We start from the raw sequence: 19,980 nt of genomic DNA, 5'->3' as shown, positions 1-19,980 counted from the left end.
GGTTTAATGTATCTGATACCAAAGTTTAAATACTAAAAAAAGATACTAGACAACAAACTGGGATATGGTTTTTTAATAATTCCAAAAATACAGTAAATGAATGCTATGCTAGTATTTCCAGTTGTAAATTCGTTATAAAAACTACTTTAAGTCAGTTTTATTAATGTAATAAGCAAAAGCTACTACAAATATTTCAAGCCACAAATCACACTACAGTTTGTATCAGCCCTTAAAGAGAATACCTTAAAAAATTCTTTAAAAGTGAAGAAATTCACTTCTATGTCATATTTCTTAAATCTTAAAAATCAGATTGAGCAATTCCACTTCTGGGTATTTATCTAAAGAAAATGAAAACACTAACTCTAAAAGATGTGTGAACCCTCATGTTGACTGCAGCATTATTTACAATAGCCAAGATATGGAAACAATCAAGTGTCCACTGATGGATGAATGGATAAAGAAAATGTGGTACAAATATACAACGGAATGCTATTCAGCCATAAAAAGGGGGGGAAAACTTGCCATTTGTGATAGCATAATGCCCTCAGTGTCCATTCATGTTAAGTGAAAGAAGTCAGACAGAAAAACACAAGTACTGTATGATCTTACATATATTGAATTAGAAAAAAAAAAGCTCACAGATACAGAATATAGACTGGGGTTCCCAGAAGCAGTGGGTGGAGGATGGGCAAATAGGTGGAGGAGGCCCAAAGGTACATGCTTCTAGTTATAAAATAAATAAGTCATAGGGATATAATGTACAGCATGGTGACTATGGTTAATAATACTCTACTGCATATTTGAAAGTTGCTAAGAGCGTATCTTAAAAGTTCTTATCACAAGAAAAATAATTTTGAAACTATGCATGGATACTGGATGTTAACGAGACTTACTGTGGTGATCATTTTACAATATACACAAATATCAAATCATTATATCCTACACCTGAAACTAATATATGTCAATTATACTTCAATTTTAAAAAACGTAAGGCATATTACCATTCTTTGGCATGGTAATGAAGAGGTACATCAGGTTTGAATTTCCTATATGGTAGATTTTGCGTCATCATATCAACTGATTCAAGAAGCTCCATAAGACTGAAATACTGAAGAATGAAAACAATTAAAGCTCTTAAATATTTAAGATTTTTTGTTTAGTTGTTGAAGATGAACTTAAATTACTGACTTTTTTAAGGAAACACTATAATACACAATTATGTACTTTTGAAAAACATTTATAATCTTAGCTCCGCTTTTATTAAACTGTAACTCACAATTTAAAATTTCATTTAAAAAAAATCACCTGTGGTTTATTAAATTCAATTGCTATGTCATGTAACTCAACATCCAGGTTTATTTTGGGGGCAGAAAAGTCAAAATCCGATCGGCGATTCATCTGAAGTTTGGCATTAGCAGATATGGGGCGAAATACTGGAAAACAAGACAAACTGTTAAAAACTGTATTGAGTTATTTTTCAAGAGTCTCAAAGTGCTAAAGAAATCAAGCTGAAAAGGCTGATTTGCATTTCTTATATACCCCTTCTACAGTTCCCAGATTTCCAAATTGCTATGACTTGATCAGATGAACTATCATTTAGTGTTGAAGATTCTTTCATATTTTCCTAGCTATAATTCACACTGTCTTTTTAAGTACAACAAAGGCTAACTGAACTTTTCTTCAAAACACCAAAATAACCCTTATAAGAAGGAACACTCTCTAAAAGGCAAAACAGCCCAATAGTTTTAATAGAAGTAGTTTTAAGGAATGGATGCATATTAGAAATGCTAAGGGGAAAAACATTTTATTCAGCTGCTGACTTTCATTATATAATTATAATTCCTGAAATTTGGATCAGTGTCTCTGTATCCATCTCTTCCCCCTTCTTAACTTGTAAAAGTAAAGGAGAGAAGATGAGAGTTCACCCAGGATAACCTTACTGGCTCAACCCTTAATCGAAGACTTCTCTCAACCCTTTATCTTTACTGCCAAAAAGAGTAAAAATAATGCAGAGGGAGACCAGTAATAGCCGAATCTAGAAAAAGATCAACTATTAAATTACAAGCTAATTTGTATACACAGATAATATATTCCTCTTGTTTTAATCATCCCTGAGGCATAGCACTAAATTCAAAAATACTTTAAGTTTGAATATAACAAGAAGATATTCATCAATAAGAGACCAGTTAAATTCATTATGATCCATCTATACAACAAAATACTACACAGTTAAAAATGTATGTACATAAACGGAAGGACATAGTAAGAGAAAGCTTTAAAAGTATACATATAAAGCATAATATCAGTGTTTGAAAAATGAAATTATTCCTCTCCCCCAGCTTTAATTCTTGTTACATACAAGACTATACATTACCCACTATATCCTCCTTGGTTACAATAATTTATTCATCCCTGGGCTACACCCTCTCCCATCTCTCTGATTTTAGCTCTTGGCAATTCTAATTTCCGAGTGATTTCAATACACAAATGATCTTCCCAATATCATGGCCTCTTAGTTCCTTGGACTCTCCCACCCTCACCCCAACCACTAGACCTTATCATACCAGTGTCTTCAACCTCTCCATAAACTCAGTCTCAAGCATCCAACTCTCCTTTCAACACCACTTATCATTCTAGTAATCCAATATTAAACTTTCAAATCTTAAGGGAACCACCATTCACTGGTCCTCTGTCTTTTATCTGTCTTTCACCCCTGCTTCATGTCCTCAGATCCCTCCCTTCTCTGTTGAAATTCCATGATCAGTTATTTTAGTCACTCCCTTGCATTCCACCTTTCAACTCCTTTGCCCTTCTCACTTTGTCAGTACTTACTAGGCAAAATCCTAATTCTGAATAAGGCCACTCTACTCCAAGACTTCTCTATAACTGAAATCTATCTTACAAACAAACTGACCACAGTCCTATCTATGGCAAAGCCCTAGACTTATACATTAGATTCTACCACCTTTCACCCATATCAATACAGAAATAATCTCTTCTCTTATTTTTCATGTTCCATGGATCATTCCAACCTTAGCCTATAAACAAGCTATTATCTATCTCTCCCATTAAGTTAAAAAAGAAAAAACAAAAAATATAAAGAAACCTCTCGTTCATCCTCACCATTCCAGCAAGTGTGTCAGTTACCAATTTATTGCCCATAAGCTCCAGAACATCCTTCTCTACCTGCTCTAAAACCTAGATTGGGCCCTTTAAGAATTTTTTCTTTACCATCTAGCATAATACTAATCTTTGTAAGTAGAGAATACTGGAGAGATACTACAGGAGGAAGAAGTTATGCCTACTGCCTGTTCTAATGTGCTGATTCAACAGACTCCTGCAGTGCCATGGTTTTGCCAACACCCAGCTCCTACAGAGAGGCTCCTACAGAAAATGGTTTCTCCAGTGTCCAGTTCCTGCAGCACAACAGATTTCTTCAGAATCAAACTCCTGTAGTGCACAGCAGCTAGCACCATCCAACAGGCAGTAAATTCTCTCAGCACCCTGCTAAGGTAGTTCTGTAGTGGAGTGCCTTCTGGAGATGACTCTCCATAAGACTCCCTAAAGGGTCAATTTCCCAAATGTTCCTGAAGGCTAATTTACAAGTTTTACTGGCATGGCACCAGAGACTTTCCTGACAATCAGTGAACCATGACCATGCCCTTTCCAACAAGTTCTAGATCTCACAGCTAAGGGAGGCAGACCTTCTCCTTTGGGCACTCCATCTAAGTCCCAGGGTAAGAGCTGTTCCTTCTGTCTACTATTTCTATATTCTTTAGAGTTCTCTCTATTTTTTATTAGCCAATCCTTTGTTATTATAATCTTCTATTATATTTAGTAATTCTTCATAAAAACTTTCCCTGCTTAAATTACTGTGTGGTTTCTCTCTCCTCATCAGACTGACTGAAACAGCCAGAAATGACAGTAGGGTAAAGCAGAAATAAGTCCAACCTTAAAGTGACAGATCTGAGACTCATCAACACACATGATACAGAAAAGTGTTTTGCTTTCATATATACATTACAAATACATTTAATTTTATGGAAAAATTAACATGAAATATCACAGTGACATCAACAATATTCATTTAAAATTTATACTGATTATGTTCATTGCACATTTATTTTATGAAATGTACTTACCAAAATTGTAACCTTCTGGAACAATATTTTCATCAACAATGCCATTCCTCAGGCTGTTCTATTAAAAAACAGATCAATTTATATTCATGTCAATATACCTTTCTGCCACAAAATCCTATTATGTGCAAAACACAAACGTTAAAAACAATTTACAAAATAACAAACAGGAGAACTGAGCTAAAAAAATCATTAAAGTGGTTAGAAATTACCTCATTAAACTACTACTATGTAAGAATGCTCTAGAAATTATTAAGATATGTGTGTGTTTATACATATTCGTGTATAAGCACATACACAAAATCTGACAAAATTCAACATCTATTTATGACGAAAACTCTCAAAGTGGGTATAGAGATAATATAGCTCAACATAATGAAGGCCATATATGACACGTCCACAGTTATCAACATACTCAAAGATGAAAAGATGAAAGTGTCTCCTCTAAGATCAGAAACAAGATAAGAATGTACACTTTTGCCACTTTTATTCAACATAGTATTAGAAATTCTAGCCAGAGAAATTAGGCGAAAAAAGAAAGCCATCCAAGTTGAAAAGGAAGAAGTAAAACTGTCATTATTTGCAGGTGACATGATAATATACATAGAAAATCCTAAAGATTCCACCCAAAACTGTTAGAATAATAAATAAAGTTGCAGGATACAAAAATCAATATACAGATATCTGTGGTGTTGTTACACACTAAAAACAAACTATCAAAAAGAGAAATTAAGAAAAAAATTCCATTTATAACTGCATCAAAAATGTAGGAATAAATTTAACCAATGAGGTGAAAGACTTGACCCTGAAAATGACAAGGCACTGAGGAAACCGAAGAGGATAAAAACTGACGGAAAGATAACCCACACTCATGGACTGGAATAATGTCCACACTACCCAAAGCAAAATGCAAATTCAATGCACTCTCCATCAAAATTCCAATCCATTTTTCACAGAAACAGAAAAAACAATACTAAAATTTATATGGAACCACAAATGAACTCAAATAGCCAAAGCAATCATGAGAAAGAACAACAAAGCTGGAGGCATCATACTCTGATTTCTAACATATTACAAAGCTTATAGTAATCAAACCAACATGGTATTATTGCTTTTCCAGTAGGCCACCTGAGGTGACCTCTAAAAATGGTTCGCTATTCACTTGACCCAGAAAGCCCCACAAAATCATGCAAATCAAGAGGTTCAAATCTTTGTGTTCACTTTAAGAACACTCGTGAAACTGCCCAGGCCATTAATGGTACGCATGTCCGAAAAGCAACCAAGTATCTGAAGGACGTCACTTTACAGAAGCAATGTGTGCCATTCCGTCATTACAATGGTGGAGTCGGTAGGTGGGCCCAGGCAAAACAGTGGGGCTGGACACAGGGTCGATGGCCCCAAAAGAGTGAATTTTTACTGCACATGCTCAAAAATGCAGTAAGTAATGAAGAAATTAAGGGCTTAGATGTAGATTCTGGTCACTGAGCACATCCAGGTGAACAACGCTCCCAAGATGCGGCGCAGGACTTACAGAGCTCATGGTCGGATCAACCCTTACATGAGCTCTCTCTGCCACATTGAGATGATACTTGCTGAAACAGAGTATATTGTTCCTAAACCAGAAGAGGAGGTTGCACAGAAGAAAAAGATATCCCAGGAGAAACTGAAGAAACAAAAACTTACGGCCTGGGAATAAATTCAGCAAAAAATAAATGCAAATAAAAGTAAAAAAAAAAAAAAACGGTATTGGCATAAAAACAGACACACAGATCAACAGAATAGAACAGAAAACCCAGAAATAAACCCATGCATGTATGATTAGTTAATTCATGACAAAGGAGCCAAAAATATACAATGGGGAAAGGAAAATTCTTCAATAAACGGTGTTGGGAAAACAGGACAGCCACATGCAAAAGAACGAAACTGGACTACTACCTTACACCACAAATGAAAATAACTGAAAATGGATTAAAGACTTGAACATAAGATCTGAAACCATACAAACCCCTAGAAGAAAACAGGTGGTAAGCTCCATGACATCAGTTTTGGCAATGATTTTTTAGATTTGACAACAAAAGGAAAAACAAACATACATGACTACATCAAACTAAAAAGCTTCTACACAGCAAAGGAAACCATCAACTACATGAAAAGATGACCTTATGAATGAAAGAAAATATTTGCAAATCATATATGATAAGGGATTAACATCTAAAATATAAAATGAACCCATACAACTCAAAAGCAAAAAAAATAAACAATCCAATTAAAAAAATGAGCAGAGGATCTGAAAAGACATTTTTCAAAGAAAGAAAGATGGCCAACAGGTACATTAAAAGAGGCTCAGCATCACTAACAATCAGAGACATGCAAATCAAATTCACAGTGAGATATCACCTCACACTTGTTAGAATGGCTATTATCAAAAAGCCAAAAAATAACAAATGTTGGTGAGAATATGGAGAAAAGAACACTTGTGCTCTGTTGGTGAGATGCAAATTGGTGCAGACACTATGGAAAACAGTACGGAAAGTCCTCAAAAAATTAAAAATAGAACTACTGTATAATCCAACAGTTCCACTTCTGGGTACTTAATTGAAGAAAACAAAAACACTAACTTGAAAAGATATCTGCACCCCCATATTCACTGCAACATTACTTACAATAGCCGAGATATGGAAACAACCTAAATGTCTATCAATAGATGAATGGATAAAGAAAATGTTTTACACACACACACACACAGAGGAATATCACTCAATCATAAAAAAAAGAATGAAATCTTGCTCTCTGTGACAACACAAATGGAACTTGAGGGCATTAATGCTATAGCTCAGAGAGAAAAAACAAATACTGTATTATTTCACTTTTATGCAGAATTAAAAAAAAAAAACAAACAAAAAGCCAAACTCACTGATACAGAGAACAGACTGGTGGTTGTCAAAGGCCAGGGCTTGGAGATGGGCAAAAGGGATGAAGGGAGTCAAAAGGTCTAAACTTCCAGTTATAAAATATTTAAGTCATGAGGAGGGAATGCACAGCATGGCGACTGTAGTTAATAATACTGTATTACATATTTGAAAGTTGCTAAGAGAGTAAGTATTAAAAGTTCTCATCACAAGAAAAAATTGTATTAACTATGTATGGTGATGGAAGTCAACCAGACTTATTGTCGTGATCATTTTGTTATATATACAAATATCAAAACATTATGTTGTACACCTTTAAGTAATAAATGTTGTATGCCAATTATACAAAAAAGCATGTGCTTATACAAATGTTTGTATACAGACACATATATATTTACCTATTTCTGTAAATTTTTTAAGCAGATTTTGCCTAGGGAAAAAAAGACCACTGACTACAATATGCTAGATAAATAACAATAAAACCTTAAGCAAAAGATGATACCAACAAATGTGTATATAACATATCAAAAAAACTTACTTACCAATGATTCATCATAATTATTAAGATAAAACATCTGAGACTTCACATTCCAATAGGCAAAAAGGTTATCCAATCGGATTAACTGAAAATAAATCAAGTTTATTATAAGCCTCATTTTCTCTGAAGAATCTTTAATATGCTGTTTTCAGTAATCCCAAATAATTGGTCATATAAAAGAGTTAAGCAAGTAAACACAACCCACAAAAATCCTTATCTATGTATTACCATTTGCCTTTATAAAAGTATCTTTTGTCAAGCCCATGGGTTGACAAAACATAATTTTTATTTTACCTTACGAAATAGCTTCTCAGTTTCATCATGTAAACATGGAACCCAGTATTGATCAGTTGTCTGCAAAGAAAAAATAAAGCCATTAAACTGTCACTTGCATGTAAAATGGCAGAGTGATAAATAGTATCTATCATGCCCTAAATCAATGTCCCATTAAAGTGTCCTTCAAAACACAACATTCAAAGAATATTAACCGACCATAAGTCTCTGAATTCAAAGATCTCACTGCTTTGAAAAAGTAAACAGTAAGTTACAAATAGGTAAGTGCCATTATTAAGGTTAAATATACAGTACTCTGGGAGAATAGGGTAGGAGCTTCAACTCAGTGATGTGATGGTAAAAGTGCTGTCTAAGATATCTTAATATATGGCATGTTCAAAGAACTGAAGTAGCCCAATATGGCCCCAAAACACACTGAAAAACAAAGAAGCAAAACCAGGTATCTTAGCTGGGGTCAGATTACAAAGGGATTATAAGCTATTTTAAGACAAAACTATAGACTTTGTTCTAAGAGCAACAGAAAGCCAGTGAGAGGAATAAATTGACATCAGATGCTTAGTTTAAAAAGATGGTTTTCATTTTTTGTAGAGAACTAAATGGACTACAACAGTGGTGCTCAAATTTTATCATGCAATTAGGATCACCTGGAGGGCTTTTTAAAGTAGATTTCTGGGCCCAAACCTGAATTTCTAATTGAGTATGTCTGGGCTAGGGGACAAGTATCCAAGGACCTCTCAAACCAGTGGTCAAAACCGCTGCTGACACAGTTACCAATCACCTTCACACTGCCAAATCCAATGGCTAATTTTCCATCCTTATTTTTCAATATAACAATAGCATTTGACAGTGTACTTCACCCAACTTCACTGAAAAACTTTTAATTTGGTTTTTCCTTTTCTGACTGAGGTTGGGTCCAAGTTTTAAAAATAAATCATACACACACACAAAATTCATACACAAAAACTTGATATAACAAATAAAAGCACGTAATGAAATACTATACAGCAGTTAAACTGAATCAATTCAACTACATGTGGCAACAAAATCATGTCACAATATATAGAGAAAAATGGAACTTACAGAAGGATCATGCAAAAGATTTATGTAAACTTTTAAAAACCTACCAAATATTGCAGATTTTAATGGATATAGTATATAAAAGTTTAAAACCTTAGGATGTTTATCTCTTGAGTGGGAGAGAAGAGTGAAAGTAGAATACAAAAAGAATTTAAACTTTATTCATAATAGCTTATTCCTTAAAAAGTACTTAAAACTGAAACTAAATGACAAATTCAACACTTGTCTATTTTGGATGCAAGCAGGTATTTCATAACTCTCTATGCGCACCTATTATTTTTTAAATTCCTTACTTTAAAAAATTAGACAGGAAGACAGTATGCCACAATTAACAGTGGTGAGAAAATGAATGATTTGTTTTTCTTTAGGCTTTTCATGACTTATCAGTTTTTGAAATGAACATTACTTTTATTCTGTACTTATTCATTTAAAATTCAGATGGATTATTTTAAGTAAAAGTATCAAATTCCATAATTGGCAAATAATAGGTCCTCACATTTGAAAGTAAATTTGATTTATCAATCATTTTTTGAAATGTGAAACAATCTACCCTCAGCTCCAATCCAGTTTTTTTACTTTCTGTACCAATTCTATATAGACACCTATGCCTGATGCTGGCACACATTAACAGTAATTAGTAGTTTAATTAACTATACTGCACAATTAAATACGGTTGAATGTTTTAATTTGAAACAGTATTTTTTTATTGAAGTATAATTGATTTATGACATGTTAATTTCAGGTGTACAGCACAGGATTCAGTTATACATATATATTACTTTTCATATTCTTTCTCATTATTGGTTATTACAAGGTATTGAACATAGTTCCCTGTGCTGTACAGTGGGACTTTGTTGTTTATTTATTTTATATACATTAGTTAGTATCTCCAAATTCTGAACTCCCAATTTATCTTTTGGTAACCCTAAGTTTGTTGTTTTTTTTTTTTTAACATTTTTTATTGATTTACAATCATTTTACAATGTTGTGTTGAATTTCTTTTTAAACAAAGTACCTGCATGCTGAGATTCTGGAGGGAAATACCAAATGACAGTGGGTTCTCTCGATCTGTGATCTAAAAAGGAAAAAGTAAATTTTACTCAGCTTTTTAGTAGCTGGACAAAATTCACGTTACAGAAAAAGTTAACTCTCCGGGAAGTACGCTATTTCAAACATTCAAAAACATTTTCCTACTTTCTGGAATAATTTTATTCCTATATTTTTCCTACTAATAATTAAAATATTAAGTATCAATGTATTAGTGTGGTACAGTAATAATATATCTGCATGTTTTTCAGTCTACAGAAAAAGCTTATTAAAAAAGTGAGTGACCCTCACGATAGAACTATAAGAAGCTAATAATTATCTGTTTGAGAGAAAAAACATGATATATTTCAGATCAAACAATTTGTTAAGTCTAGCCCTACTGATTTCTCAACCATCGCTCTTTCCAGGAAGTAAATATAATTTATTTTAAAAATACATAACTGCTAAATTCATAATTCCCACCTATCAAAGGAGATCGTAATATAAGAAAAGCATTCTCCTTCATTATCTGATATTTGAGCATTTTAGGAAAGTGTAATCAAGGCACTAAGGACTGCAAGATACAAATGTAATTATAAAAATAAAGATCATGTCATCTTCAGCTCTTTATCCCTCCACTTCCCAGCATCTCATAAGTTGACCACTACAAAGCAGGGGTCAATAAATAGCAAAATGTAAGAATAAGTATTACCTATTAAAATACTTACATCATCTTCATAACGAATATGGATGTTGGAAATTTTCACTTGAAGATTTTTTATTATCTGAGTAATTAATTTCTCTGTAAAAGTGTCCTGTTTCTCCACCCGCTGTTTTTCTACAATTGCAAATATTCTTTTTTTAACTTGAATGAAAAATATACCCTATAAATATCCACATAGTGAGGTAACATAAATGTTACCTTGTTAAAGAAATAAATCTATATTTGTAAACAGAACACTAAAAGCCGGCTTTCCAGAAGTCTTACATACCAAAAGACTTTCGCAAGGGACTGAATGCAGTTTTCAAAAGCTAGTTTCTTGTCCAATCAAACTAAAGCCAACCATGTAGAATTTATTGGCATTAAATTTTATAATTTCTGTTATACTAGGTACACCTGAGTACCTAAAGATATGGAAAATAATAAAGATTATTAGGTAAGAATTATAATAGGCTTATATTAGAAATGTCAGAAACAGCAGCAAAGAAAAAAAAAACTCCCTTAAAATTAGTGATATCATCATAAGTTATCTGTGGTTAGATGCATAAATTAGCTGAATATGCTCCTATCCTAATGAAAACAAAATAGGAAGGCTTAAGATCCTTTCCCTCTCTTCTTTTAAGCAAGGATGAGGGAAGTTCATCATTTGTTTCATTTTCAAAAATGATATTAACTATCTCCAGTTGCATCACTTTCCCGGGAAATATAAAAAAAATAAAGAATTGAGGTTCCTAATTTTTTTAATGTGCCTGTGATAACCACTAAGTACTAATCCTTTTGCCACTACTTGAAAATGCCAAAGAAAGCGATCTCCTTTCCCATTTCTGGTCCTGCTCCACCTATATATATATACTAACTATATTTTCCTCTGATGACCTACTCCCTAAGTCAGCTGACCCAGGAGGTTTCAGATAAAGAAAAGCTGATGAAGACATGTACATCAAAGACAAGGGTGAGTGCACAAGAGGTAAGTGAATGTATTTGAATATACTGAAAAGGACTTTAGAATTAATAAATAGACAGTAAAACATTAACTCTTTGAAGACAGAGCTTTTTATTCTAAATGTTGAATCCCACCACAACCTAATAAAATCCTTTGCTCTATAAATTTATTTGGTCATTCAATTAAATGCCAAATCTTTCTTTCACTATCCACTAGTTTCTTTTTGACTTTCTTATCCAACTCAGATTCTATAATACATTATTTCACCAACACTTTAAACTCTTTTGCTCTTTTTTCTCATTTCCCTCTGTCAATAAATCTCCAACCCTGGATAAAACCAACAGTCTACTTTTTACATAAACATGTGTATGCCTTGCCAGGTGAGCGGTGAAAGAGAAAAATCACAACAGAAAAGATCACCATTACTGTAAGTTAGTCACTGCCAACTTCAACTAACCAAGAACCTTACTATATTTCTCTGGTCCATTTGTTTGCACTCTCCAGAACAACTATTTGAAAATTCTTTTTGATATACCTCAAGGATCCAACAACCTTTCCACTGCTCTCTTTACTCTTAGCAGATGATCTTCCGACTATGGAAGAAATAGAAGCTGCTTCTCTGCAATCATCAAGCAATCAAAACAGCTATTTCTAAGGTGACAATGTGCTCCAATGTCAGATTATTTCTTAATCCTCAATCTACCTGATATCTCAGCAGGATCTGATACATTCTTTGCTTCCTAAAACACCCTTTTCCCATGGAAATACAATCTCCAAATTTCCTTCTACTTACTTGACTACTCTTTCATCATCTTCTTTTGCTGTTTTCCTCCTCTATACAATCCTTAAATGTTGGATATACTTAGGGCTCAATCCTAGGATTGTTTCTCTTCTCACTTTACACTGTTGTTGCAGGGAATCTCATCCACATCTTATAGCCTGAACTATCGTCCTAATGCTGACAACTCTCAAATATACGTTGGATAAAGTAGGAAGTGAGATATAACTACAGAGAAGCTGGTACATTCAGGAAACTACAAATAAGTTAGTATGTCTGGAACAAAGAATAGAGAATATATGAAAGGAACACAGCCAGTAATGAGACTAGAAAGGCAGATAGGATTCAAATCATAAGAGTTTTTATGTATCTTGTTGAAGAGTTCTAAATTCTATCTGAAAACAACAGAGTATAACTGATGAATTTTAAGCATGGTTGTTTATATTTTAGATCTAAGTATAAACAGGAGTGACTTCTGATTAAACATAAGTTGGATCTATTTCTTAATTCCTCAGTAAAATACCATAAGCACAAAAGTACAGGGTAAAAATGGATAACTCTCCAAGACCAAAAAAAAAGAGTGTATAAGAAACAACAAATAAGAGATAACTTAAAAAATTTAGAATCTGGAAAGCAGACAGCCTTAGACAACATAATAGAAGAAGAAATTCAATCCTAAATGCACAAAGATAAAGATGCCAATAAAACACAAGATGAGTTTGAAAAAAAAAAAAAAAAAAAACCAGAACCCTGGGAATATAAGACCTCAAACTACAAAACTTAGAAGAAAACATAGAGCAAAAGCTATATGACACTGGATTTGGCAACAAGTTCTTGCATCTGACACCAAAGGCACAGGAAACAAAAGAAAAAGCAGACAAGCAAGACTTCATGAAAATTTTTAAATTTTGTGCGTTGTAGGACACTACCAACAGAGTAAAGAGGGTACCCAGAGAATGGGATAAAACTTGCAAATCACACACCAAATAAGGAATTAATATCCAGTTATATAAATAACTCCTACCATTTAACAACAAACAATAACCCAAGTAAATGATGGGCAAAAGACTTGAATAGACATTTCTCCAAAGATGGCATAAAATGGCCATTATAAGCACATGAAAAGATGCTGAAATACTAACTTTTATAAAAATGCAAATCAAAACTACATGAGATAGCACTTCATCCTATTAGGACCCTACTATCAAAAAAACAGAAAATAACAAATGTTGGTGAGGATGTGAAGGAACTGGAACACTTGTGCACTGTTTGTGGGATTATAAAATGGTACAAACCCCCGGAGAAAATATTATGGTAATTCCTCAAAAAATTAAAGATACAGTAGAATTACCATATGATACAGGAATTCCACTTCTGGGTCTATACTCAGAAGGATTAAAAGCAGTGTCTCAAAGGGACATTTGTACACCATGTTGAGAGCAGCACTATTCACAATGGCTACAGCATAGAAGCAACCCACACGTCCACTGATGGATGAATGGATAAACTAAATGTGGTATATACATAAAATGCAGTGTCATTCAGCCTTAAAAGGGAAAATCTGACATATGCTACAACATGGATGAACCCTAAAGACGTAATGCTAAATGAAATAAATCAGTCAAAAAAAAAAAAAAAAAGACTAACACTATATAATTTCACTTACATGAGTACCTAAGAATAGTCAAAATCATAGTGACAAAAAATAGAAATGTGGTTGCCAGGGGCTGGGGGTAAAAGGGGAAAAATGGATAGGTTATTGTTTATTGGGTGTAAAGTTTCAATTTTACAACATGAAAAGAGATATGAAGATAGATGGTGGTAACGGTTACAACACAATAAATGTACTTAATACCAGATAACTGTACACTTAAAAATGTACACAGACCACTTTAGAGTGGTTAAGATGGTAAATTTTATGTTATATGTATGCTGCAATAAATTTTTTTTTTAAAAAGAGGATTGGGGGTAGGGATGAATGACCACATAGGATATCAAAAAACTGAAACAGAGAAGAAAACATAATTACAAGAAGTGTTGCCAGGAACTATGTTAAATCTCCTTTAATGTGTTTTACCTGTTTGTTAACAGGTAAAGCGTTTATTATTGGATTTTATTTTTTATTTAAAAAAATAAATGTATGACAAGGATGGTGAGATTAGTATACATATATTTCTTTAAAGATGTTTAGCTATCAAAGGACAGAGGAACACAAGATAAAGAGGTGACAAGGTTAGGAAGATGACTTTGTTTAAAGATAACAGAGGCTACAATATATTTAAATGCCAAGAAGATTCACTAGAAGAAGCTAACAGTACAAAACACAGATGTTGATGGTGACATCATTATCATCACCAGTTTAAGTGGCGAAGGGTTAGATTTCTGCAAGATCTCTGTCACTGACCAAAAAAGGGGGGTTGAAGTAATGAACCATTTTATTCTAGGCTGAATAGGAAGCCAAAGGGTAAACAGATTTGAGAAAATATATCAAAGGACTAAGTATCTCCAAAAGGTGAAGAATTAATACAAGTGGAATAAGAAAGACTTCTAAGTAAGAAAATGTACTTCAAAAAATTAATTACTGTAGTTAAAAACTAACCTTACCCTTATAAGCTAGGAATATTATTTCCCCTAAGGTAAATTTCTATAAGATAAAATTTCCATAAACATGATAAAACACACAAACCACATTAAAATTCCTCATGTAATAATATTCTGTCATATTTTTAAAGTAATCTCAGTGCCTCCAGAAGAAAATAACATTCAAATGTGATAAATATTTAGGTATTTTCCACTTTTCTTATTACCATTCTAATTTGTTTTCTTTACCTTGATCAGCTACTTTTCGTTTTGCTTCTTCTATTCTTTTCAGTTCCTGTTGCTTTGCTTCTAAGAGTTGTTTTTCTTCTTTTAAAGGATCATATTTTATTACTATAGAAAGCATAAAAGGAAAGAATCTTAAACATACTCATTTCAAAATATATCCTGGAAAATAATCACTAATTCAAAGTTTGCAAAAATTTAGAGTAAAAACCAATTTATTTTGAATTACCAAATACAAATTTACATATTAAAAAACAAAAAATTCACCAAAATTATTTGAACAATTATCAAATACAAAATTTTTTTCTATGCACAAAAAAGAGTAACTGAAATGATGTTTAAAATTTGACTTACTAGAAGAAGGTACTATGAGTAAATAAATGTCTTCCAATACGGCTTCAACTGGTTGAGTATAAAGGTTTTTCCATGGAATTTTAAGATTAAGATTACCTACATGAAAGAAGACAAAAATACTATTCATTCAACCTAGATCTACTATCAGCCTATTTTCTGCCAGACGTTAAAAGAGATAAAGTAGCCTGTGACCTTATAAGCTCAGTCACTTTATAGAAAGCTATTTTACAACCAAAAACAAGCTTTGGTGTGATGATTTGAAATTGGTTTTATTAGTATTGTTGGAAAATGATATTCTGAATATTTACAAGTTTCTATTCATGGCGATCTGTACCACAAACATACCAATATTCTTTTTCCATTAATCAACAATCCTTGATATAAGTTTGATTTTCCCCGATTCTTACTTTAAATCTCTAAGAAATATTTTTCTTATACTTTAAAACAGTAGATTGCATACTTTATATAAATGCATTTTTATACAGATTATATAATATATATAATATATGTATGATTATCACCCTAATTACATATACTCACAAACTTCTACAATAATAACCAAGGATCCTGAGCAGTATTAGAAAATTATTCAAACCAATGAAAATATTTTACTACGACCCAATAGCAAAGCATTTCAAAAAGCATTTAGATTTCTTTAACTAAAAAATACTATGTAAGGGGTTCATCATACTATTAATTCTAGTTTTACATATTTAGAAATTTTCTATAATAGTTTTAATATTTAAAAATTTTTTTAAAGTATAAATCTCTATATTTAGAAATAGTTGTCATGAGTAGGGAAGGGAAAGACTTACTAAATATACCACTGCTGCATTATCTGGTTAGTAATACATACTTAGACATAACTCATTATATAACTCCAAAAACACGTTTAAAACACCCAAAATTGAGAAAAAGATTTCATACTAAATCAATCCACAGAAAAACAAACTATCTGATTTCTAAAAGAGAAATAACTTTCTAAGTTTTGAAATCAGAGAAGAGAGTGATCATTTCAAATTTCTATACTGTCCAAAATATAACCAAAATGAAATGAGCAAATTGGAAAAAATAACTGACAGCTTTGACATTTTATTTATAAAAGTACCAAATGGATTGCTTACCCACATATAGCCACATAAATTAATAATCAAAAAAGTAAGTGAATAAAAGGAGAGAGAACAGTGACACAATAGCATTAAGTAATCAAAGAAACACTTACAAAACTAACAAGGTAGCATTTTTACCACTAGGTTTTTTTTTTTTTTAGCCAAACTGTTTTTCCCTCTTCTTATGAAGCTCAGACTTCTTACAGAAAATTTCGAACATTCAGAAAAAATACAAACAATAATTTCAAAAATCTTCCACGTAAAAACAAACTTTGTTTGAAAGTACTTTGAAAATATGTATATATTTATATCTGATATATATGTAATTCTGCATGCTAAATGAGGAAAATTTTGAAAGATCAATAAGACTAACAACACCTAATAACAGCAAAAGGAAAATACATTCTTAAAAAACTGGTTATACTACTGTATCACTCATCTGGAAATGTGTGGTTCTTTCATTCAACAAATTATGTTCCTACTATATGCCAAGTATTCTACTAAGTGAGGATACAATAAAATTAAAATAAAATTTAAAAATTAAATCCACTTCTCAAAAATCTTACTGTCTAGAAGTAAAAAATAAATAGTAATATTTAAGAATGGCAGGTGTTATGAAAGAGATGCAAATGACGCATTAAGTGATACTCAAGATTATCTTATGTATTAGCTGTTGAGTGCAGTTACTTTCTACTACTTTATATCAACACTAAAAATTACCTTTTTATCATTTTTAAACATGGTCAGACAAGAAAAGAGGAAGGAAAGAAGGCAGGCTCCAAATGAAAGCAAGTCTATCTACTCTCCATATGTATATTTTTATTTTCCTTGAATTGATGTCAAATTTATATACACTGATATGCAATGATAATAATTATAAAATTCAATGACTTATGGAAATTTTTAAAAAGCTGTGATCAAAATGTTTACTGTAATATTTTTATACCAATAGAAATACAGGAGTACATTACAATGCCCAAATATGCATTTAGTGGATTATTACACTACCTTAAGAAATAAGGGAGGTCAAATCAACAAAGACCATGAGAAATCTTAATTAAATGTTAACTTAAAAAATTGAATATAAAATCATACAGGTACCATGATTACAAGAAGTTAAAATGTTCACTTGTGAACAATCATATAAAAATCTGCCAAAATAAACATATTAGGTGCCAAAGTAATGGGTGACATTTTTCCTCTCTTGTTTGGGGGGTGGGGTACAGAATTTGAGTCTCAGAACTGTAAATGATAAAAAAGCTTTCTCATTCATATGGTCTAAAACCAACCATAAGTGCACAAAATTGTGGAGACATTCATCAGGTAATTTATATAAACTTTCACAATACCATGTTCCCCAAGTGACATCAATACATTGCAGTAACGTTATATAAATTCTACCACAGAAATGATCTACGTAACAAAAAAACTTTCAAGTCACAAATAGTAACACTATTAACCTGCATAACACGTAAACCAATAAAGTTAAAATAAACCAACATAATTTAAGAAACCAAACATACATATTTTTATTAAACATGTTAAAATATCAGTATCTGCTCAAGCTATACATTTAAAAATGTAAACTACAAAAACAAGAAAAATAATACAAAACAAAACAAACAAATAGCACAGTATTTCTTAGAAAACTAGAAAACTTTCAGAACAGAAACTAGGTTTCTGACTGGTTCCTGATGATCCAGACCCTGCTCTTTATACCACGTATCCATGGCCAATCAAAAAACAGCAATGATAATTAGCCAGAAACTTAAGAAAGTGAGACAATCATGTTCTACACTGGATTTAATGCTTTGGCTCTCAACTCATTTCAACACCTAATAAGATGCATAACTTCATGGGAATTCGACAAGGAATATATGGACCTCACAGAATTTTAAAGTTTCACAACTAAGCTCTGCCTAGATGAAAACATATGATTATTTTAATTTATGCTCAGAAAAATTAAAAATATCACATTATAAAGATACTAGACATATTATTCTGGTTGCATATCCAGCAAGGAGGACATTAAAATAATAAAGATAGCTTACCTATATGACCAACTTTAATTTTAAATGGTACATCCAGCTGACTCTACAAAAAAAATGTAAATTATTAGTATATATACAGTTCAACAAAACAGATGATTATTTTTTCTTCCAAAAATTACTTAAGGAATTTAAGTTAACTTACACTTTCTCTCTACCTTCAACACTTACTTAAATTTATAAATACATAATTGCAATTTTATCCTCAAATCCATAAAATTCAGGGAGACAGATCATCTTAAAATAGGGGAAAGGTTCTACAGTAATACTGACCGCCTAAATTATCCATATGAGAATCACTACAGCTTTTACACTGTCTGAAAAAAATTGGGAAATTTCATGTCAGTTTGTATTTCTAGGGAAATTGACCTTCATTTTGCAAAAAATATCCTCAAAAATTTTTCTCCCTACTCAATGCGGAAAGGACAAACTTCAATGGTGCTGAAAAAACTGGATATTCACTTGCTAAAGAATGAAGTTGGAATCTTATCTCATACCATACACAAAAATCAACTAAAAATATGAACTAAGGACCTAACATAAAAACTGAAACTATAAAACCCTTAGAAGAAAACAAAAAAAAATCTTCCAGACGTTAGATTTGGCAATAATTTCTTGGATATCACACCAAAGGCACAGGCAACAACAACAAGAAAAAAATGAATTCAGTTTCATCAAAATTAAAAATTTGTGTGCATAAAAAAAACGGTGCATAACATTGTTAATAGAGGTATAAGACAACCCACAGAATGGGGGGAAGTATTTGCAAATCATCTCTGGTAAGGGGAAATACCCAGAATATATAAAGAACTACAACTCAACCAAAACAAAAAAACTTTGATTAGAAATCAAAAAAACCCGATGCTTTTCAATAGACATTTCTCCAAAAAACATATAAAAATGGACAAAAAGCAAATGAAAAGATGCTCAACCTCACTAGACATTAGAAAAATTCTAAGGAAAACCATTTCATATCCACTAGGATGGCTATTATAAAAAAACATAAAACAAATGTTGTCAGGGATGTGGAGAAATTGGAACCCTCATGCACTGCTGGTGCAAATACAGGCATATCTCATTTTATTGTGCTTTGCTTTATTGCACTTCCCGCATACTGCATTTTTTAAAAACAAACCGAAGGTTTGTGGCAATCCTGTGTCAAGAAAGTCTATCAGTGCCGTTTTCCCAATAGCATAATTTTTTAATTAAGGTTTGTACACT

The 19,980-nt window shown here is 32.2% G+C and overlaps 1 protein-coding gene across 4 annotated transcripts in view; it reads right to left on the bottom strand.

The window, feature by feature from the left end:
* The window catches only part of VPS13A (vacuolar protein sorting 13 homolog A), a 201,709-nt gene that overhangs the window by 160,400 nt on the left and 21,329 nt on the right, over positions 1-19,980 (bottom strand). For all 4 annotated transcript variants that reach the window (XR_006724182.2, XM_010952785.3, XM_010952786.3 and 1 more), the window contains exons 3-12: positions 18,763-18,805; positions 15,603-15,698; positions 15,255-15,356; positions 10,712-10,821; positions 9,973-10,032; positions 7,881-7,940; positions 7,591-7,671; positions 4,143-4,200; positions 1,306-1,433; positions 1,002-1,108 (exon numbers count right to left, since the gene is read on the bottom strand). Coding sequence is in view for 3 of the 4 variants with exons in the window: in XM_010952785.3 (XP_010951087.1) it covers positions 1,002-1,108; positions 1,306-1,433; positions 4,143-4,200; positions 7,591-7,671; positions 7,881-7,940; positions 9,973-10,032; positions 10,712-10,821; positions 15,255-15,356; positions 15,603-15,698; positions 18,763-18,805 (845 nt within the window). In the remaining variant the exon portion in view is untranslated. The remainder of the gene's footprint in view (positions 1-1,001; positions 1,109-1,305; positions 1,434-4,142; positions 4,201-7,590; positions 7,672-7,880; positions 7,941-9,972; positions 10,033-10,711; positions 10,822-15,254; positions 15,357-15,602; positions 15,699-18,762; positions 18,806-19,980) is intronic.

The sequence above is a fragment of the Camelus bactrianus genome, chromosome 4 (genome assembly GCF_048773025.1).
Source record: "Camelus bactrianus isolate YW-2024 breed Bactrian camel chromosome 4, ASM4877302v1, whole genome shotgun sequence".
NCBI classification, from domain to species: Eukaryota; Metazoa; Chordata; class Mammalia; order Artiodactyla; family Camelidae; genus Camelus; species Camelus bactrianus.
Note: the sequence above shows the minus strand (reverse complement) of the source record. Positions and strands in the feature narration are given on the sequence as shown.